Raw genomic sequence first — 23,327 nt, 5'->3', positions numbered from 1 at the left:
AATAGGTGTCCTGCTAATAGTTCATATATCTAGCAGAAAAGGCTGCATGTTACAAAAGCAGTCATATTGCTTGATATAACATGGCCAACAGTAGTATTTCATTAGTATGGACATGCTTCTTGATTGAGTTTCCTATCAAAAGTAAACATCACAGTAAAAACTGCACAGTTAAGGAGTTTTTAGCAGGGGGGTTTTATAGGGGAAAATTCTTGCTCGAGCATTTCTGTTTGGGACTAGATGGTGTGGAAATGTTGCCTTGTTTGAGAATTGGTCCTTGGTCATAACAAGTGCAAAAATCTCTCTTCTGCCTGTCATCAGCTCTGCTGGCAGAATGAAAGAAGGAAATTCCCATAGTTAATAAATGACACATAGCCCTTAGACATCACACTTACTTTTTTTGTGCCTCTTCCCATATCTGACAAGTAGTTGCTTAAATATGCTGTTTTGTAAAAATAATCTTATTTTAAAGTCCTGTGTGGTGCTGGGTGATTTCAGAGTGTGAGGGACCCTGGCTGCCCCATTGCCTGGGGAGCAGTTAACACAGCTGGGTGTTACTCCTGGGATGCCAGGGTAGAAGCATCCCCAAGAATCTGTGAGGTATTCCCACACTGTGCTCCATATAAAAATGCCACATTTCTTAGAGAAGTCTATCTTTGTGTTTTTTTTTTTTTTGTTTTTGTTTTTGTTTTTTTTCCTTCTCTATACGTTTTTCATTTGCTGAAATCCTACTGAGGATAATTAGCAAATAATCCTCTGAAAGGCTATCTAATTAATGGAAAATTGGAGTTGCATGATTTGGCTCCAGAGATGAAAGGAATCTACATTTCTGGGTGCAAGAATGGCCCTGTGTTATCTTTCCTTAATGTATTTCAGGGATGTAAAGTAATAGGTCAGGAAGGCTCCAAATCTTTTAATGCTTACCCTATAATCTACTGAAATAATGAAGAATATAGAGTTACTTAGGAGAATTTGGGCAATCCTGCCAGTTTAAATGAGATATTAATATTGCTGAGATTTGCCAATTTCTATGGGGGTTTGCAGAATCAAGACCGCTAAGGGACACCTGTTAATTGATTACATTCATCTGTTCATCCTTTCTTGAATGCATGTTATGACTTAACTTCTTCTCTATCATTGTCTCCTTCTAAAGCAACACACCAGCCCACATGCCAGCAAACGCTATGCTCATAATCTTGCTATTTTGTAATAATTAAATTGGAGACATCTGCATTTATCAGAAAGAAGGGTAATACGGTGGTCCAAAATTTTATTCATTTGCTTAATAAAACTCGTATTCTAGTGCTAATAATTAGCATGCTCATTCAGAATAGGAAGGTTGGCACGGTAGATTTAAATCTGCCTTCCCACCATCAACTTCAGCCCTGCAGGTGCATTCTTTAACTTGCTCATTTGCAGTAGGTGCAGGTTTTCAGATGTAAATTGGGTAATCCTCATTAACTAAAAATTGGACATAGCAGTGCAGTTTTAGAATAACCCTAATGCCCTTTTCCCCTCAATCCAAATCAAATTATGGCATACACAGAAATTACCATACGGTTCAAACATAGACAATGGCTAAATGTGATGCAGAGGCACATCCTGTTTATTCCAGAAGGAGCAAGTGTTGATTGAAACGTGTTTGCTGAACATCCCTTGAGATGTGTGGTTCTGTTTATAGTACTTGCCTTTGCTCTGGAGGGAACTGATTAACTCTATTTAAATGCTACAGCAGAAGAGCGAGTCTAAAAGAAAATAAGATGAAATGTTTTGTCTATTATCATCTACTTCCTGTTAGTACCTAATATTATCTATTTTATTTGTGTATCTCTAAAGAAAATCCAGGGACTAATAAAGATGAGCTTAATCCTGTCTCATGCATTTCCCTATAGGTCATTAGATCATTACTTTGTATTTGCCAACAAGAAAGTGATGTGCTGTGATGCTCCCCAGTGTCATTTTATTCTGGAATATCTTTATGTAAGTCAAAGATTTACATAAAAGTTATGAGATGTTAGGAAAAGCTCTATATTCTTTGCATGGGAAGAAAAGGGCCTGAAATAGAAAGCTCACACAGGAGGCTGATTTCCATTTTAGTAAAGAAACTAAAAAATGTGGATTATTAGGACAGTTTAAACACGCTGTCTCTAACGAAAACAGCATCTGTTACAGTACATAGCACTCCCAATCCTTTGAGCTCCATTCTTCCTAAATAAACTGATCCATATTTTGTGCCATCATGGGTGCAAATTATCACCTCTTCCTGCAGGTTGTGTCTTCAGAGGTCCACTCCCAAGAAGACAGTCCTACTGTCAGCAACGAGCAGTAGCAAACCCAGGGATGTAAAATAATAATAACATCAACTGCACGCCAGTTTTAAATTAGAATACCTATGTAAATGTCTCTGTAGGTCTTTGCAGTGAAAAAGAATTATTTTCTTTTCTTTTCTTTTCTTGGAAAAGGTTGGCTGTTCTTTTTTTCTTTTCTCTCCTTATGTGTTTGTACGATGGTTCTAAAGTTTCTTCAACTGATTATAAAGGAATGAAGTTGCAATTTGTTCCTAGGGCTATCACAACTACTTTTTTAAATGTAGATTGAAAATGATGTTGACGCTTAGAGATTAACATGTCCGTGGTAGTAGAAGCTGTACTACGGTTTTAAGGTTTTTTACAGATTCTCAAGTGCAGAAAGCAGGAAAGAAAGCATGATGTCAGCTTTGTACTTTGAAGCTCAGCTGGAAACAGAGGAGTGTTTCTATCCTGAGAAATTTTTCAGTGTTTATAAATACGACCAAAAAGGAATTAAAACAATCAATGGAAGATCCCTCTGAAATGCTCACTCCAACTGTCGAAACATTAAAAAAAATCTTTTCCCCTGAGTTATTGTAAGTTTCCATATGGAGCATAAGTTACAGTGAAGGTCCTCAGTTTTCCAACACAGTTGAATTTTTCAAGACAAAATTTGTTGAAGTTGTCTTTTCCTGAGTCAGGATACGGTGCCTCACTGCTTCTCATAAAAAAGTATGAAAATTATGCTGGGTTTTGTTGTCAAAATTTTTCAGTGTTCAATTAACAACAATATAAATGGTTTTTATAATGTTTCTCCCTCAAATAATGCTGAGAAGTGGAACGTTGCACCCGCTTCACAAACCATAGCAGCCGAGGAATATGAAAGATTTATGTTCATTTATACAATGTTTAAAGTAAGAGTACTTCACAGCATGTGGCTGTCAGTGTTGTCATGGCAGCAACTGAAGATGTCAGAACTGGACAAAGCAGAAGACTTAGGTCTGCCCAAGCTGAAGCCAGCAGCTTGCCTGTTTTGTTGTTGTACTTGAAAAGAATGAGAGCAGTTTGGTCTGCTGATTTCTTCATTTAGAATCAAGGCTTTCTCTAGTTTAAAAAAATAAGAAAGGATGTGCAAGAAGAATGGCGTGAAACACACAACCCAACCATTGAACGTTGCTTCTCTCGTTTTGCTATGGCAGCTTATGTTGTATTAGAAAAATGGGAAAAGGAATAGCTGGTTTCACTGGTTGAGTTGGCAGACTGCTTAAGCACCGATATAGTTCCCTTTTCTTTCCCCATTTTAAGAGTTTTTGCTGATGGCACGTGGCTGGGATCTGAGGAAGGATGTGCTACTAATGGGTCTTAAGTGTGGCTCTTCTTTTGGGTTCTTTGATGTAATGTAACTTCTCACAACTTATCATGTAGCCTGTAGGGACCATTCTGTGTATTTCCAAATGTAGTACATTGCCACATCTGTCAGCTCAGTTTGGTTTGCTTCCTCCCATTTTGTGTGCTTTTGTACCTATGTAAACATGAAGACACACGGCAGCGTATTTTGCTTTGCACTGCTAAACTTTCTTTAGTTGGAAGATGCATACAAATGACTTTGTTTTTTAAAAATTTTTATTTGGCATGAACTATGCTTTGCTGCACTTTATTGCAGCTTCTCGAATTCTTAGTGAAGTGTAGGGGACCAAGGGCTTAGGGTAACACTGAAAGAGTGTATGTTCTTCCATTCTGTTAGGAGTTGATTAGTTTCAAAAACAAGACCTGTTATTTGAAGATCTTTTGTTACAGAGCTTTATAGATCCTTCAAGAGTGACTTAGGACGCTACGTCATGTTTAATAGGTTTTAATGCATTTTTATGAAAGGTTAACAATCCCCTTATGTAAGTATATATACTTTCTCATTGATATTGAGTGACAATAAAGTAATATTTACAATATAAATTGTTGATCTGTATGCTCAGATCAAATGAAATCGCTTCATTGATTTCGATGGGCACTGGGTGAGATCCGAGTCTAATGATGAGTGCTGTATTACAGTGGGGTATGTAACTACATTTGGTGACTGATTTTCAGTTCTCTCCTTGTTTAACCAAGGGCAATGCTATGCTGATTTTTCTCAAAGTGTAGGAAATGTGTACAAGTACAGTGAGTCACTGCATGCCAGCAAGGTTTTGTAAATGCCATGGTGCAGAAGGTGACTAACAGGGATGATGAGTCTTTGTTGTTGTCGTTAGCCTGGCTTTAAAAAGGACCTAGAAAAGGTGTTAGGTATTTCAGTTTTAAAAAATAAAAAGGTAACTAATCTCATTGTACACAAATACAACAGACATATAAAAGCAATCAAGCATTATTTGAAGTTCTGTTTAAATCTGTTTTGCAGGGAGATTTTTTGGTAGTGATTTTTTCATATGGAGCTGTGCAAGTTCGGAGTGGTGCTGAGAGGAAAAGGATGCTGTACATCCACACTGCAAGATAGAAATTAAAACAATCCTAACACCAGGGGAACATGAGCTATGAGGGGAAACTGAATTGGTGCATGCAGACAGTATGCACTAGTATATAAAAAGCTAATTTTATAGTGTTTATAAAATTGTTTTGATTTGCTTCATACATGCATTTTTTTAACTTTATTTCTGTATCAATGAACTTTTCTCTTAAGAATTGCATTTTTTGACACTTGCCATGAAATTAGTAATCTAGTCTTTGTTGTGTTCAGTTATGTACAGCTCCCAGACACCTGTACCTTGTTTTACAAATTCTTTCCCAGTAGAACTTAACAATTCATTGATTCCACTTGCATCAGTATAAAGCTACAGATTTAATCCAAAACCTGTTAGGTCATCTAAGAACATCGAAATTATGGATCAAAAAACCATTGCTGTGTGTGTTACGTGACAGACGTAAACAACTGAGAAAAATCATTTCCATTGAGTAATGTACAGCATCAAAAAAATCATTCACAGTTTTATTTAAAGTTCTTGCCATTGTATTCACTTACTAACTCTTCATGAAAATTTCTTCTTAGTCTTGATGCCATTTCTTTCTAATTAAAAGCTTGTATAACAAAAAGAGCGACAGCAAAACCCCTTTGTTTGCTAAAAGAAGAGGTGTATACCGTTGGACATGAAGGGGTTTATCCTGGGATTATGCTGCTGCTTAGAGTAGCAGTGCATGGAAAACAGAAATTAACTGGTGTTCTTTGAGTTTTATTAATTTGATTACATGTTGTAAGTAGTAATTTGAAGCCTTTTAATCTACTAAAGTTTTAACATCACATCTTATCTGATGTTACTTGGACCATTTTTTTGTCCAAGTAAATTAAACTCCTCTAACAGAGACAGAAATGCAAGTTTGATGACTTTGATTGAAATTAGCAGTGGACGTGTCAAGTTAATTACTCTAAAACTGGAGAAATGCAAAGGAGTGTGCTATGTGTGGTGATACTGAGACAGGTTGCCCAGGGAGGCAGTGGATGCTCCAGTCCTGGAGGCACTCAAGGCCGGGCTGGATGTGGCTCTGGGCAGCCTGGTGTGGTGGTTGGCAACTCTGCACATAGCAGGGGGTTGGAAATGGATGATCATTGTGGTCCTTTTCAACACATGCCATTCTATGGTGCTATGATTCTATGTTTATCATTTACTGTTTCAGAACACTGCATTCTCCAGAGAAGCTGTTAAGACTGTCCTGATTTTGTATATTACAGAGTATGATTTCATGCTGGTTCCTACCTATTATTAAGATTGTGCAACTAGAGGAAGACTGGAATAGTTTCAAAATGTTTTTATTAAAAACAACAGTATCACATACTTCCAATAAACTTTTATTTGTAATTACTGCATTATAAAGCTACAAAGCCTTATTATAAACACAGAAGAAAAGGAATTTGTTACTAAGACTCGTGTTTAATTGTAGGTTTTATTGAACGTCTCAGAGCCCACAGCTAACCTAATATATTGGCTTTGTGCACTAAGCCCAGTTGGAGTGCAGTTCTGTGTGTTCTGGATGCCTGTTTTCTGTGCTGTCCTTGCTAGTAGAATGTCTGTGTTACAGCACCGAAGGACTGATGACAAGCTTCTTTATTGTGGCCCTTAGCAATAGGTTGCTAAGATTAGCACTCTGAGAAAGTGATCTGTGTGAAGGGCTTTCAATTCTTTCCTACAGTCATAGTCAACAGAGAACTATCAGACAGCTGCTTCTCCATCTGACAGGTTTGCTTATATATCAGCCCAGAAAGATAAAAAAAGATAACACAGGATCTCCTTTTCTTCTTCCTGACTTTTGATTTCCTTGGCAGAAGTGTCTGTGTTCAGAACGTGGATTTCTAATTAAATCTGGCTAAGGATGCTGAGTTTTCACTGTTAGGTGGTCTGTACAAAAGAATTAATAACCCAGTCTTTTTCACGTTCTGGCAACGTATGAGAAGTAGAGGGTTTGCAATCTTTTAGTTGCTGAGCTGAACTCATGCTAACAAAAGGAACAAAATATCTTTTATTAAAAAAAAATATGGGCAAACAAGGTCCAGCAAAGTGAAAGCCTTCTGGACTTGCACAGCTTAAAGTGCATTTGGGAACAGGAAATAGTGAAGTTATTAGATAGTGAAGAGCTAACATGCCTTCCACTAAAGGCAAAGCTAAATACAAGTAAGAGACGATTGCTTTTGTAGAATGACAGCTGGATATCCAAGCTATACTTGGGCAGCTTACTATTTTTTCTTCTAAGCTTACAAAATGGCCTTCATTAGGAAGAAGCCAGCAAGCACCATTTCATCTGTCAGTTAGAGAACTCTAAGATGCTATATCCTGGGAATAACCACACTTGGCTGGAAGTCAATACATTCAACAGCTTGCTTACACGCAGCGAGTAGCAACATATATGTACAAGCCTGCAATTCTCTCCCTTTTTAATCAGTAATTTTACTTGCAGTTAACTGTATTACTTAACTGTTTTGTACAAAGAAGATAATCTTCTCTAACAGAAGTAGGAATGTAAGTGAAATGTTACTTTGATCAGATCTCATGATTTGCTATTGAAATACAAGATAAAATCAGCCTGTTGGTCTGAATGAACAGCAAGATGACATTTATGATTGTCACTTGCTTTCCAGTTAATTTATCATAAAAATGATTAATAGGGTAAGATTCTAGGCAATAATGTGCCATGAGATATCCAATAATACAATAAATCTAAATAGATGTTGATAGCACAGCACAGAAATAAAATTAAACGATAATCGTATTTGCAGATTCAAAGCTATAGTAGTCAGTTGTATATTTATTCATATTAGCAAAATTGACCAGTAAACAGCATGTGCAAAGTTGTGGCAGTTTTTCCAGTTTCCCGATAAGTGTCATTTTATTCCAGCCCACTTTTTCTATGTTTGAACTTATGTGTCTGACAAATACCCCAAAGAGATGAGTTCTTGAACGTGCAGACCAGTAAGAGGATTGCTGGTGGTTTTACACTTTTAAAAAGAAGATTCTGAGAATGTGGGAACTCCCCTGTGAGGATTTTACAGGTGTGAGTTTGCTAAATGGCTCCATGCCAACATTGGCTGCATCTACAGCCCTAAAAATCTGAATGGCCTTTCCTACAGTCAGTGGGAGTATCTAAAACTCCCTACACCAAAAAGCAACTTAAAATTGGAATTAGGTTTTAAAATGAGAAGACAGACTTAACATTTCTCCATTAATTTACAGAGGTGTCTGGAATGCTTTGCATTCTTAATATCCCTTTGTAACGAAATCTCTACACTATTGCACTATATTCTGACAGCTGTTTAATTGTATTTGGCAGCTTGTTTTGGTTCTGGAACAGCTTGTTAGCCATCTAATTAAAATGGGGATTACTGTGATATGTAGTCTGTCTCTTAAATTTATAGGGAGGATGAAAAAGGATGTAAAGAAGTCAAATTATTTTTCAATGATAAAAAAAGCTTCCCAGCTCAAATCTTACTTCTTTTCCGTATTTGTAATGTCATTACAGTGCTCAGAGACCAAACATTTAATATGAGACTCAATGACATGAGTATGAATTTCTTCTAGCATTATCTTTGCATACCATGTTTCAATCTTTGTATGAAAGCAGTGTGTAGGGAAATGAAAACAAGCATAATTAGGCTCCCCTCTTGCACTGCTCCCATTGTTGATGGAGGGACACAGTTGTGACGGGAGTCTCTGAATAGTCTAAGAAGTGCAGTGGATGGTGCTGGTCTGCATGGAAGAACAGTTGGCTCTGGAAAGAAAGCTTGCTGCCCTGCTGTGTTGGGTTGTGCTCTGTTCCCTCTGGCTTCCAGGTTGCAGTGACCATTCCCTGTCCCAGGATCCTTCATGAACCAGATCAGGTCACAAATGGGCTCCAGTGAAGGAAACAGCCTTGAATTTTTAAATCACAAATGTGTATTTGCAGAGAATTTATTCTAGTTCTGTTTATCTTCTAGAGCAGGACTTGCCACCTGTTAGCTGAGGGAGGAACCAGACAAAAATACCAAGGGAAGTGTCAAGCAAATACCTTAGCTTACCCTCACTCCTTCTAACAGATTTCCTGTTGCTTTTATATGCAATGGCAAAATACAGCACAGCTTAAATCTTTTTGCCAGAAATTGTTTAAAGCAAGGAATCAAAACCAACCAGCCTGGTTTATTTCTTCTCATTTAACTGAGTTTGAACATAGTTTATAATAGGTCTTTCACATAATTAATTTGGGTATCTTCATTGTTAGATGTCCAGCTGACAGTTTTGTGAGGACTTATTTTTCTGTGTTCCGAATTAAAGAACTTTGAAAAGCATGTAAACCTGAAGTTGCCAAAAATAATCACTTTTGTGTTCTGGAGTCTCACTGCATTTGTTTTACATAACTCTAAGAGAAAAGAAAAACTGCTCATAATAACCATAAAAAATGCTCTTAATAACAGCACATCAGTGGGTTTGCATTAGTTGCATCAAATATTAGGACAATTAATTAAAAAAAGTTATAATTACATTACAGTAATGTACGATAAAGGACAACCCAAAATTATTTTCATTATGTTTTATTCAGTGCCTGTTACACTTTTACAGTGCTGCTGTATTCCTACAGAAAAGCGAGTCTGCTTTGGTTTTCAGAGGTCTGTTGAAATACTTGTGTAAAAATAGAGCATCTTACAACTGTTAAGGGAATGCTATAAAGATCATTTTTAACTGGGTTGCCATTTTCAGTATTTAACTTTTGTGTTTCTAAAAGTTAAGGCAGTGCTTTTAGAATGTGAAATATCATAAAAGGCAAATTACCATACTAAACAACTTATCCAAATAGATGTGACGTTCTTGGAGTCTGCTGTCATTCTTTGCGGAATCTCTAGATGCTTCCATATGGCAAACTGCTTTTCGTGTGTGTAATATCTTGAAATGTTGAAATACTTCAGTGGCATTTTATAGCTAAGAACTCTAAAAAAGGGAATGTTTAAGGCCTTTCCAAAAGTTATGCAAGAAGGGAGCACGATGTGTGATGTGACAACCACGTGGATCTAGCAGCCTTTCTCAACAGCTACACTTCAGAGTGCACTTATTCTGGTTCCATTACCCTCAAATCTCTTAGAATCCTCTATCCAGTACTCTTTCCTTACCTGTGAAATGAAGGGACTGCTCTGATTGTTTTAGATTATTTTTGAGATCATTGGAAATACAGCTATATGGCTGTGATCTTCTGTAGGAGAGCCAGTCAGAGTTGTCCCAGATGTTTACTGTAAGATTTGAAAGTGAAATTCATGGTTTTTCACTTTACTAATTAGAAACCAGGTCAGCAGGGTGCTGGACAGGCATTCTGGTTAGTTACGTACATCCTTTGTTGGCCACAGAATTTTGCAATTTAATGCTACTTTACCATTTTTTTTTTTTTTTTTTTACATACACACACGTGTGTGTGTGTGTGTGTGTGTGTGTGTGTAGACACATTTATTGTTGGTTGGGCTGTACAGTTAGCCTAAATCCATGTATGTAAATTCTACAGTTATCTGTCTGAGCTGGAGCTTGCCTATGAAATCATTTTTTCTTTGATTTGTGAGGATGTCTCAGTCTTTCCAGTGTGACCCCAGGACACAGACTTCCCAGGACATGAGAAAAGTGACAATATTTCAGCTCAGCTCAGCTTATTAACAGTTCAGACTCCTGCCAGCAGCATCCAGCCTGAGCATTCTTGTAAGCTAAAGGCTGGATGGCTCTGCTGATGGATCTCCAGTAAAAGATATTTAGCCTCAGTTGAAGCTGCTAATGATTTGAGCACAACTTGTGAGCATGAGTTCCCTGGGTTTCTGTGAAGCTTCCAAAAACCCAGTTAAGTCAGCATTTATAAATCTTCACCTCTTGCTAATTCTGCTTAGGTAGGTTAAAGCAACTGACTAAATTCCTAAAAATTCATTACACTGTAGATCTGAACACTTCCAGCTTTACCTCCAGTCAGTAAAACATCAACAAAATAGGAAAGAAGTTGCCACCAGAGAGTCTCCTAAGTCGAATAACCTTGATTTGGATACAGAGGGTTACAAATCTTGGCCCCATGGCTTTAGAAACAGCTGTTGAGTTTGTTCAGCATCGCATCATTCAGCATTTCTGGTCACTTGTGGTGTTTTTCAGCCAAAGTAACATCTATTCCTTGTTTGCGTTCAGAGCCAAACTGCCTTCTTTGGCTTTGGAAGCTGGTGTCAAGCTTGAAATTGCAAAGCTTTTGGGCTGTAATTACAAACAGGAAAAGCTTCCCAGGGAAATATGGAGTTACGGACATTTGCAACATTTTAAACTTTTTCAGTTATTGTCGTTGAGTTTCAGTAACATGAGATTACTAAAGGACACTGTGCTTTAATGTCACTGCACTGAATTATTTGGAGGTGATTCAGCTGCCACCATTTAAAATGCAGCAGGTTAAACTGTGCACCTGTACATTCAAATATGCAGTGTTTTCACCATGTGCATGCAAGGACATGTCTCTTACACAACGTTAAGTGTTAAAAATAGCCCTATTCTTAAATGCAAGCATTTGCATTTAGCATCTTTACAAAGCTCAGCCTGAGAAAACTGGAGCAATAACATATGGACGCTCTTCTTCTTCCTGCCCCCTGCAAAGCCACAACTAAACTAAAATTGCGCTCCTCCTTTTCTAGCTCTCTCTCTTTTTTTTTCTTTTCCTTGGTATGATTTATTTTCAGATAATGTCGTTTGAAAACAGAAGGTTGGCATGTGAGAAAGGAAGCAAGGAATATGTGAAGCAGTGGGATGGTGAGCAGGAGGCTCCTGCTTCCTCCCTGAGTGGACACTGCAGTGACTGCTCTGCGTGGTGCTTGAGCTCATGGCACGGGCTCCTGAGCAACCTTAGTAACTCTGCCTTTCTGTAGTTGCCTACTTCTGTTTTTTTTGTGTGTTTTTTTTCTTTTTTTTTCAAAAGGCTTTCCCTTTCCTCGTGTAATTTAGCCTCATTGTGTTGAAAGAGTGACATGGACCAGACTGCTGTGGTGTATTTGATTTATCAGGTTTTAGTGCTATATGCACCAAAGTGTGTCAGAGAAGGCTTGTTGTTTATGGGAGTGATTTCAGCAGCTGTTAGAAGAGACATTACTACTACTGAAATCTGGAACTGATTTACTCTTGATCTGCGTCCCTTTGTCATTCACTGTTTGCTTGCTTTTCACATTACTGGTACACTCTAGGGAATTGTCTCGTGTGTACTGTAGACAAAAGTGATTGATTGTTCTCTCCACATGGATAACTTTTTCATCATTTATAAAGTAATTCATTAGGATTTTTTCATAGTTCATGATCTAAAAACCAGAGAGCGTAGTTCAGTCCTGCTAAGTTCCAGAGCTGGTGTGCTCACTGGTGGCACGGGCCAGTGAAAGCATGAATCACAGAATTGCAGAATATCTGAAGTTGGAAGGGACCCACAAAGATCGTTGAACACAATTCCTGGCTTCACACAGGAAATTCCCAGAATCCAAACCCTATGTCTGAGAGCACTGTTCAAACACTTCTTGAACTCCTGTGGCTTGAGGCTGTTATCACTGCCCTGGGCAGCCTATTCCATAACCACCACCACTCTCTGGTCAGAACCTTTTCCTAACACCCATCCTGACCCTCCCCTGGTGCACGGTGCTCTTCTAGTACTAAATAGGAACATGAAGGCAAATTATTTGAAGTGAATCAAGAGAGTAAGTCAACTTTCAGTCTGGACAGCTTTGCTATTTGAGATTGCTGCAACTGGTGAGCACCATGGTATGCTGAATAGTCTTTCTGGGAAAACTGTATCCACACTGCCTGCTTGAAAGCTAGTACTGTGGCTATTTATTGTTGGAAATGGAAGGCAGTGATGCAGTGGCAAGAAAAATACTCTGAGAAAATGTGTGAACAAAGGGAATTAAGGGAGAACTGATTGGTTTTATTCTTTGCAAGAACCACAATAAGTAGATTATTTAAAAGTTATGAAACTGAAGCTTTGAAAAATAAATAGTTTCAGAAAAAGAGGTCTGAGAATCAGAGGTGATAAGAATAATTATTTTTTTGAAGATGTCAGCAAATTGGAAGTAATTTTTTAGGTTAAACAATTCACAATACTCTGAGACAGTACTGTTTATTACTAAATTGGGAAAATAAATGATATACAATGTTGTAATTTACAGAAGTCAAGAATGTTATGGAAATCTGTAGTTGCTAAATATTTTACCATTGCAATAGACTAAAACAAACAAAAAATTCTATTACATGAGTGTATGAATGGAAGATATGCCCAGAAGATGTTGTTGCCACTGATGACATGTACATAACGCTGATGGATGGCACTGGCTCTGCCCATGCAGATTAAATGTCTGGCAGTCATCTCCCAGATCCTGGCTGTGCCATGGTTATTTGTAGCATATTGCAGGAACTGTGGGCGTGCACATAAACTCCATTTATTTCACTCTAGTAAAATTTCTATGTGGGGAGAAAAAAGGTACCTGGGGAAATAAGTGTGTACCAGCTGGTACTGGCACACATCAGCTGAATTTACATCAAGTTTTAATGGCAATAGAGCCGTGATTGTTCCTTGCTTTGGTTGTTGTGGGGAGAATGTTTTTGTGGCTTTTTAAGAAGGTATTTCTCATTTAGTTTCCCAGGTTTGGAATGGAATTATTTTGAAGTATTTATTTTTGATGTTTTACCAACACTGGGATCTAAAACCAAGCTGTATTTCAGTTCCAGTTCTGATGCAGTACAGCTTCCAGTCCTCTCGCTCTGCTCTGCACAACCTGCAAGATATGCACAGTGCTACAATAGTAATAAACCTGACATTTTCAGTGATGTTTAAATGATCAACTGATTTCTGCTAAGTGAAGGTCATGTGTTTTGAAGCCCCAGCATTTTATGTGCAGGCATACAGGTGTATCTGTCAAAAGGTTAAAGTTAAGATGAACCTGCTATGTCCCACCAAAAACTTCCCAAAAATAGTGTCCCCTCTCCAAGTAGGTAACAGAAGATTTTCTGACAGACAGGGGAGATGTTTTTGTGAACCATTCATTGCAAAGCAAAGATGTCTGGCTGGGAGAACTGGAGGCAGAGTTAATTCTCTGTCCTTTTTCGTGCCTTATCTGTTTGTACAAAAAGGTACCAGGTGCTCTCCCTACACAGATAACAGAGAGCCCTGGGGTTCCTGTGAGTGCAGAATCTCTGGGAGCACATTTGAGGTGGTTAAACTTGGCACAGGCTAACAGGAGACCAGGCAGCTGGGGGCTTACGTTGGTGCCATTTTGTTAGGGGCCTGACCATAGGGTTTTTCTGAGGCATGTAGGAACAGGAATGAAAGAAATTTGTGGTTAAGGGAGTATTTTTCTTTATTTGGAATTAGTTTGGAGGGAATAAAGGAATTATAGGAAAATTTGACCTGTGCTTTGGCAGACCTCACAAATTGATGTTGCTGTACAGGTAGAAGCAGTGGTAGATTTGTGTCTTACTGTGCTGCCTCTATTTTTAGTTTCTGACCGCTTGCAAATTCTGTTTACAAATGTCAGGAAAATGCATTAGGATTATCTGCATTGTTGTAGAGGTAATGAAATGCTGGCCAGTTTAGCCGATAGAACAGCTAAACACAGGCTCCCACTGACATGTCAGTGTAGCTGCTAAATGCACACTGTGGCTCCACGGGACTTCTAAGCTACCTGTGCTACTCTTTCCTTATTGCTTGTTTCCTGATTTAATATGGAGATTAGGAATCTTTTAATTTTTTTTTTTTTTTTTTAATTGTTTTAACATCAGAAGCTCATCTGAGAGTAACTGAGAATGTGCATTGAGGAGAAAGGAGGGGCTGGGATGAGGGTTCAGCAAGAGCTCCTTAATCCATTCCTGCACTGCTGTGTGTAGCTCATGGAGCATGGCAGTTATACTGGAGGCACAAGGACTGAGAGTCCCTAGCCCTTCTGTCAGCGATCTCTATCACTTGGTCTTTTATTGTAGCATTTTACAAGGGATTGCTAGCGATACCAGCCCTCAGAAAGTCTTTTCTGCCACTCTTATTCACTAGCCAGCAAGAGGCTAGTGAATTCCACTTTGAAGGCAGTCTAGAAGTAGAAATAGGAGGAAAGTATGGCTTTGAATGAATGTTAGACTACAAAGGCAATAGCTCCCAGAACAGAGCAACCTTGTGTGTACCTGTGAATGCCCAGTTTTGGTAGTGCGATTTCTCCAGTTTTTGAAGCTGTGTGTCTCTAAGGAAGCATGCAATGGAAATCTGATGGGAAACATATTTTTATGCCATGAAGTGTTTAAACTTGCAGCTGGAACACTGCAGGCTCACGTCAGCTTGTCAAGTGTAGCTCTTGCCTGGCAAGTCTGACCAAGAAATAGAGGCTCTTTTTTCACCTAGGTGATGAAGGGTGGGAAGTCTTGATTTAGTAGTGAGAGGGAGATGTAAATCCATGCTTACTGTCTGAATACTTTACAACTGAGAAAAAATGAACCTGGAAAGGAACTTGACTTTTCTTCATGTTTTGTAACGAGAGTCTAAATATTTGTGATATATGGCATGCATGTGTCCAGAGCTAGATGTTAGATGAATAAACAAAGGGTTATTTATTCCAAGATTTTAATTGCTGTTTATTCAGATAAGTACCACAGAGCTGTAGCTTGCAATTACTGAAAAGAACAGTCATACCACAGCAGCTCTGTTCTGCCAAGCTGTTCTAATGAATGATGAAATACTGAAAACTAGCCATTGCTTTTGTCAGCCGGAGACTGACAGTTGCTGATGAGTCTTTTTTTTTTTAGCTCAAGTATTTTTATTTTTATGAAAATGTACTTTAAATAGTAAATTAGCAGATAGCTGTTGATGAAAAAGTGGTAAAATTAATCCTGTGCTTTATTCATAGTCAGCTTTAGTACTGGAACTGAAGTGCTGTGTGCATTTTGATCAGGGAGAACAGGTTCACTTAGTCCTGCTCTCAACCCTCAGTCTGCAAAATGCAGCAAGGAAACCACAGCTGCTCGGTGCCTGGGGGCTTGCTCATAGCCATAGCAGTGCTGTTGGCCTCCAAAAGCAGTTTGATGCAGTCCCAGATCCAAGTGATGGCATTTTCTCTTCTGTGCTTCTTTGTTGGGATTCCTCTGTGCTATTGAGGGTGTTTTTTGTTTTGTTTTGTTTTTTTTTTTTTTTTTGCAGAGTACTGTCTACAACTGGAAACTGTGAGATGGTGGAACCAGGATGCATAGAATCAAATGATCTAAGCAACACCTTTTTTCCTCCTAAACTTTAGCCTATTTTTAAAGAGTCAATTTAGAGGCAAAACGCTGTCAAAAGTGAAGCTGGTTAAAATGTTTCCCATTACTACTTCTGCTTTTGAAATCATTGATTCAGTGGAATTTGAAACATTTCTTGTGGCTGTGTGAATAACACGTAGGCTTTTTGGCAAAAAGATGACAGACAAGGTGTGTGAATGGGCCTGCATAACTTCATGTCAGCCAGCTGGTGGTCGGGTGGGCTCTTGTGCCTTGCTGGAGCAAAAAGCACTTTGGGATGGGAATTTTTCTAAAAGTCTGAAATTGTTATTTTACTCAGAACCTCATCTGAAAGACAGCATACTTCATAAACACCGGTCTCTGAATGCTCTGCTAAACTTTATCCCACTATTTTAAAGAAAGACAAACATCTCTTGATGACCTCTAGGTCTTGTACCCTTTTTCTAAGTGTTGGCCAGGTTATTCTAGTAGCAGCTGGGTGAAGCTAAGTCCATGTGTTGAAACTAGTTTTCTAGTTTCCAGCCGAGAGAAGAAAGGATACAAACAAACAAACAAATAAATAAAAATAAAATATTTAAATGATTCTAAGTAATCATTTTCTTTCCTTTAGCTGTCTCCGTAATGAGATACAGTGCATCATCGTTTGGATTTGCTGTAAGTAGAAATAAGAGCTAAATATTCTCTACTTTTTTTTTTCATGTGCTCTTTCTGAACACAAAATACCTTTTTTTTTTGTAAGTTCATGGTAACATGTACAAATGCAATGGCTGATTAGAAAAATTACTGTTGAAGTAAAGCTTTGGAAGGAATAATGGAAATATTTTCATTTTAATTCTTTGGTTTCTGACTGCTGAGGCTTACACAGGAGTTAATATTTATATCTCATCATTGGTAGGAATTATCTACCAGATATGGTTATCTTCTACAAAATCTATCAACTTACTCTGTTCCCTTGTTAAACTTTGAGCAAAATTCCTTCTGAACTTTGCATGTCCTTCCTACTGGAAGGCGAGGCTAAAACTACAGCAGACTTAGGCACTTTCCTTCTGTAATTGTTGCCATGGTTCTCCTGATCAATGGCAGAGCAAAAAATTTCCTGATGACATGCACAGTGCCTGATTTCAAACAGTTTAGCATTTACTTTCAAATTTGAAAGATAGATTGACTCTGTAGAAAGTTTGACGTGAGTATGAAAGTTTTTATAGTGGCTCAAACTTTTTTTTTTTGGAAATTTTTAGATATTACCTGAAGTCGTTTCTTAATTTGCTGGAAATACAAACATTCTCTGTTTTAAGAGTGAAATAGAGAACTATGAAATCTTGACAAGCTGGGATTTTGGCAAAGTTAAATGTTCTTTGCTTTGAAACAAAACGTCCTACTGAAGAAAATTCATGAATTTTCAGGGAAAAGAAATATTTGGCAGGCATTTTCAAACACTTTTCTTTTAGAATCTTTGCATATGAATCATATTTGCAGTATTGTAACTCTTGTGGTGCCACAGTATCAGTTTATTTTTTTTTTTTTAACTCCTCCAGATCCAGATTATGGATTACAAGTAGAAAGTTCTTAATCTCTTGCTTGACTGGATGAGTTCTGAAGTGCATCATTGTGCAAAAATACATGGCAAGATCAATTTAATGAATGTAAATCCTACTTTCATTAAAATGATTTATTCGAAGCTGCTTTGTGCCTGTGCAGCAGGATGGTAAATATGTTGCTGTTAGTATTTGTGGGCATCTTGTTGGACCACAAAACATTTGATTGTGTATCTCTTTCAGTTTGATGCTACCCTGGATGTTTTGTCGTCAGCAATAGTTTTGTGGCGTTACAGCAACGCAGCTGCTGTACATTCTGCACACAGGGAGTACATGTAAGTACACTTAATTGCTTTTGGCTTTGATATAGGCCTGCAGAGCTTTGGCTGTCAAGCTGTGATGTTGAGAAAAAAGCATTTTGCAAGTATTCATTCCTTATGCCCATTTTCTGCTTGGACCCAAACACATAAACTGTACTGGAGCAGACTTCCCTATGTTTGTGATTTTCATTTTCCTTTTGGCCAGTGTAGGAATTGTTAGGGCTTTGGGCTTTTTTCCTTGCAGCATCTGTGTTAGAAGAATTGTATCTGCAATCTGTAATGGACTGTAAGTCTCTTATTTTGCCTATTTCTCTGTTATTCTTCTCGGGGTATCCCTTCAAAATTGTTGTTTATATTATGTATGTGCCACCTTTAAAAAGACTGAATATATGTCAAACGCCTTCTTTTTAAATGTAAATCTCTTTATCTTCTTGTGATATTGTTAGAAGTTGAAGTTACAGAACACCTGATAAGACTGAGTTTCTATTAGTGATTTGGTAGCAGGGTGACATACTTTATTTGTACTGCTATACAAATTGAGACATAGGCACACACACAGATCTCCTTTTTATTGCAGAACAACTATTGTCTTGGTAAAATTACCAGTGTTTGCACGTCTTCTCTAGGGAAGAATGTATTTGCTTGAAAAGAAAGCATATTTAATGATTGCTTTTAGAATCCTATGGGAAAAAATAATCTTTAGATGGCAGCAGTGTATTGACCACAGTGGAGACTGTAATCTGTGTCATTTCATTGTGTAGCATTTTCACTGGTGATGCATGTGGTACCTGAGAAGATCAGATTGACTTTGGCTAAAGAATTGTTCTGGATAGTGCATAAAGACAGCTTCTACCTCCTGATCACATTTCTAGTACACTGAGATGCAAAAGATGCAACACTGTAGAACATTTATCTGCCCTGTTCTGGTTCTGCGTTGCCACTGCTAGTAGTACCCAGTCTGGCTTGTTTGAAGATAATTCCACTATCCTCTGGAATGGACTATCATTGTATTACATAGGGGGATGTGATAGTTTTTGTCCTCAAACACTTCTAATGAAGTCCCTTCCACAAAAAGGGATGCCTGAATGAAAGTGGGTTTTTTATTACTGGTAGACTCAAGGGGAAAAAAAATACACAGAAGGAACTACGGCTTGTCTTCATAATTCTTTCCTATAAACTAAGAAAACTGTAAGCAGTGTTTTTAAATTCATTAACTAGGGCTCGTGCAGCAGCTTGGTCAGTGTTGTGAATCTCTTTCTGGCACGATTCCATGCATAATAGTTTGGAATTAATGGTCATAGAAAACTGATGTGGCATTGATTCATAAAAATAAATACAGAAATATGCGATCAAAATTAGCCTATCTGCACAAATTTGGAGATCTTAGCAGACATTTCCTGAGCATCTTGCTCTTGTGGGCGTCCGCAGAGATTCCTGTCAACATTTAATTAACATATTTTTGAAATCTCCTTCTGCTGAACAGTGAACATTGTTAAGTACTTTATAGGGAAAATAAATCCCAGTACAAAAGAAGAATCAACATATCCCTATGGCTAAGCCAACAAAGTGAACAAGCAAAGTGGCAAACATTTTTTCCCGCTTTTTATGCTCTTTATAAATTTGCTTTCATATAATCCCTCTTCTTTACATAAAGCTAAATTAAGCCAATATATTACTTGCCATGCCCTCTAGTTGAAGACACCAAAGATTACGTAGTGAGATACTGAGTTAAAGAATACAACTATATGCTGGGAATATTAATCACTGGGTAGGCAATCTGGTTATTGCTTAGTTTCTAGATTTGACAAGACAACGATCGTTTTATAGATGAGCAAAGATGATTTTATCTTAAGGCAGTTCCTACTGGGTCAGATTTTTGAGAGAGGCATATTTCTAGTTTCCTGTTGTGTTTAATCAATCTTTTGCTTGAAAGACCACATGCAATTAATTTTTGTCTCTGCTGGGAAAATGTTGTGTGACTTCCTGGCTGCTTACTTAACTTTTAAATAATTATTGTACTGTATGTGACTATAACTACACCTGTTCTTTCACAATTCTTATTTTATTTGTGCCAGGGAAAACCATCTCTAAGACTTTTGAACAGTTTGGTCATAATTTACATAGGTGCTTGTGTCATGCTGTGCATTGTTCATGTTTCTGTGTGCCCAGCTGTATTTTGCCTTGCTGTAGAAGCCAAATGCCTGCCCAGAACCCAGCATTTCTATAAACACATTACTGCATTTACTAGAATGAGGTGTGTACAGTTTTGCTCTTCATTAGTGGGTCTCTCTTTTTATTGATTTAAATACATTTTTGTCCTAATGTACCTAAAAATAATTTGTATCCCAAATTCCTTGACAGGAGCCAAGTGAAATTGCCAGTAAATTATGTGTTATAAATTTATAAAAGAAATTATTTTATAAACTTGACAGAAGGAAGTTGATGCAGAATCTGCTGAAATCAGTGGAAACCTCTCACTGAAGGGCTAAGATAGATCCTGCCCTGTTAGGCTTTGTTGAGAGAGAATATGAACATAGAGTGGAAAACAGAACCCTAGAAAAAGATATAGAGAATACAGCTTGACTCATTATTTATGATCAATTAAATGCTTACAATGAAATGCTAAGATACGAAAGAATATATTTTATTTAGCATAATCTTGCTAAAATGTAGCCATATGGAAGTGAGAGATGGAGCATTTCATGAGCTGGTACTCAGAATGAGCAGTGGAAAACTGTGCTCTGTGCCAAGTTCTGTTAAGTCAAACTGATGCATTGCCGTTTGACCTCAGGGGATTGTAGTTCTGTATCTACCGTAAAAATGTGCCCTGCTGAGTTGAACTTTTTACTAGTTCATTTGATTTCTCTCCTTTTCTGAGCAAGAGGCAAAGGTACTTTTTGGTGTACATGTGACCAGAGTTCTACAATGTACATCTTTGATAATTCTCATGGCATTTAACACATGTAACCTAAAATATATTTTAACTTACCTTTGGGATTCACCCTGCTTTGAAATTCTCTGAAATTGGTGGCCCAAAGAGATCAACTTACAGACTAATGCAAGTCTTCTATGGATGGAGAATTTTTCTTAAGTTGTTGTGAAAAGATTTAGCTGGTTAGATTTGAGGTGTGTCTTAAGTTATGACTAATTTTTTTATGCCTTATTTTTAAATATAGTGGCTTTGAACATACAGTGGATATTGATTAAGATCAGATATAAGCCACTGTAAGCCACTTGAGACATTGCTTGACTTTGTCTAGCTGACTTATTAATCAAAGTATGTGTAGGAGTGGGGTGAACATTGAAAACATTTTTGTGACTGATATTCCTTGGATAGTTTCTCACTTCTCTATCTTACTGTTTTGGCAGTCAAATAAAAGGGCCAAGTCTCTCAACTACTCAACACGGGCTATAGTGTTTACATGTGTTTTTTAAGAGTTTTTGAAAGAATTGTAGAACTTGAGGAGTGCAGGAATTGAGAGAGACCTGAAAGGAAGGATACCTGGAAAGAAAGTCAGAGTACATGGTTTCTGAGTGCTTGACTTGCTCGGCATGATCTGCTGGGTTGCAAAAGGGAATTTGGAGGTATTGAGTGAATTATCTAAAAGGCAGTAATCCAGACGTCCAAGAAGAGGTGTGTGCTGACATAACGAGAGAGGTAATGTTGAATTTCAACCAAAGATGAAAACTTATGACTGAATGTCCTTGCAATTTCCTGTTTTTCTTTATAAGAGGAAAAACTGAGAGAAATGAATAAACTCTGATACAGCTGATTAAAAATACAATAGGATGACTATCTGTGCACTTCAGACAAGTGCTTACCACTTAATGATGAGGATTTTTGTGCAGCACTGTGTCTGCAGATTTGCATCTGTAAGTTTTATTGTGGAGGGGTTGGGGTTGGTGAGCACCTCTGGAGATCATTTCTTTTCAAAGCAAGGTCAATAAAGCAGGTTGCTCAGGCCCATTTCTGGTTGGAATGTGAATATCTCCAGGGATGGAGGCTTAGCATGCTCTCTGCATAACCTCTTTCAGATGAGTATTTCTTGTATTTCAGTTTGTAACCATTGCCTCTTGTCCTGTCACTGGATGAGAGATCTCTACAAAGCTAGATAAGTGTGCAGAAAAATCTGTGCCAGGATAAAATTCTGAAGCCAGTCTTCTGTTTTATGTTACTTAAATATTGAGCTGTCACTGAGCAATTCAAGATGCACCAGGAGATCTGAGCAGTGTACACATATTCCTGAATATTCTGCCCCTTAGTTAATCTTCAGTGACATAACAACTTCTTGGGATGCTGAAGGAATTCTAGGTTTTGTTGGTGGTGGAGAAAATTTATTGAAACTGATGAGGTAGTAGCAGTTTTTCATGTACATAAATAAACCCAGTGAATAGCTGTAAAGTCATTTGCTAATAGAAACCAGGGTCATTGGGGATCTGGAAAAACGTCTCACCAGAGCTGCAAATAGTAACTAGCTATACAGCCAAAGGTCAACTCTTTGATCTGGTAAATTCAGGGATGAAGGACTTAAATTGAAGCAGTGGAACTGAGTGTGAGGAGGTAGTGATAACTGCCACTAAAAAAATGAAAGCCTGAGAAAACAGAATAACAAACTTTGGGCACATAGGCTTGTGAAAAGTCTGTAAAGGATGCAACTTTTAATGTGTAGTTGGTGGGAAAAGTAACAAACCTGTGAACAAAGGAAACATCTCCCATTTGATTCTCCTTCTGTTCAGGAAATAGTGCTTTGCTCATTGTAAATTAATACAGTTGGCAGCCTCAGGTCAAATATTCAGTTCAAATGGAGTAATGTTCTTTGTAGGTTATAAGGTAGTAATGATGCTGTGTTACAGAGCTGCAATTGCATTTTGCTACTGTGTGGTGCAGGGGCTGTTTCTGCTTATGCCCTCAGGACCCAATGCTCCTAGGATTTTTTTGTGCCTTTTTTTTCTTTTAGAGCTTATATCTTTAGTGTTGCAAAGACTAGATGTGCAGCATATTTAACACGGTGATTCTTGACAGCTACAGCTGATGCTTATTGTATATTATTTTGTACATGCTATCAAGTTAAATTCTCTATTTTCCCAAGAACCAATCTGTCAACATCTTTCTTAAGCCAGTGCCAGAGTAAATAAGAAACCTTACTCATAGTGAGCACACTGGATAAACCAAGAGCAAAACCCTGATGTTGTTTTCAATTCTTCCTTTATTGTGAAGTCCAGACTCCAACTATTCTAACTTTTACTGTTGTAATAAGAAAATAAAATTGTATAATGGGCAAATAATTCCTAATAAACTCAGAGTTTATTAGGTCATAATAAGCAGCAAACTCATGTATATCTTTTATTCTTATATTGGTGAATCTGTCATTCAAAATATTAACTTCAGAATTAAAATAACAGGAATTAGATAGTCTCGTGTGTCAGATAAGGCTGCATATATCTGTCACACAC

The 23,327-nt window shown here is 37.7% G+C and overlaps 1 protein-coding gene across 11 annotated transcripts in view; it reads left to right on the top strand.

Annotated features, from left to right (window-relative positions):
- TMEM163 (transmembrane protein 163) overlaps positions 1 to 23,327 on the top strand; it is a 106,700-nt gene that overhangs the window by 49,231 nt on the left and 34,142 nt on the right. For all 11 annotated transcript variants that reach the window (XM_042827112.1, XM_042827110.1, XM_042827117.1 and 8 more), the window contains 2 exons: positions 16,629 to 16,672; positions 17,797 to 17,888. In XM_042827112.1, the coding sequence (XP_042683046.1) occupies positions 16,629 to 16,672; positions 17,797 to 17,888 (136 nt within the window). The remainder of the gene's footprint in view (positions 1 to 16,628; positions 16,673 to 17,796; positions 17,889 to 23,327) is intronic.

This window comes from Centrocercus urophasianus, unplaced genomic scaffold (assembly GCF_019232065.1).
Source record: "Centrocercus urophasianus isolate 14NV4802_14NV808 unplaced genomic scaffold, USGS_Curo_1.0 seq_28, whole genome shotgun sequence".
Classification (NCBI taxonomy): Eukaryota; Metazoa; Chordata; class Aves; order Galliformes; family Phasianidae; genus Centrocercus; species Centrocercus urophasianus.
This window is presented reverse-complemented; position numbering and strand designations above follow the sequence as displayed.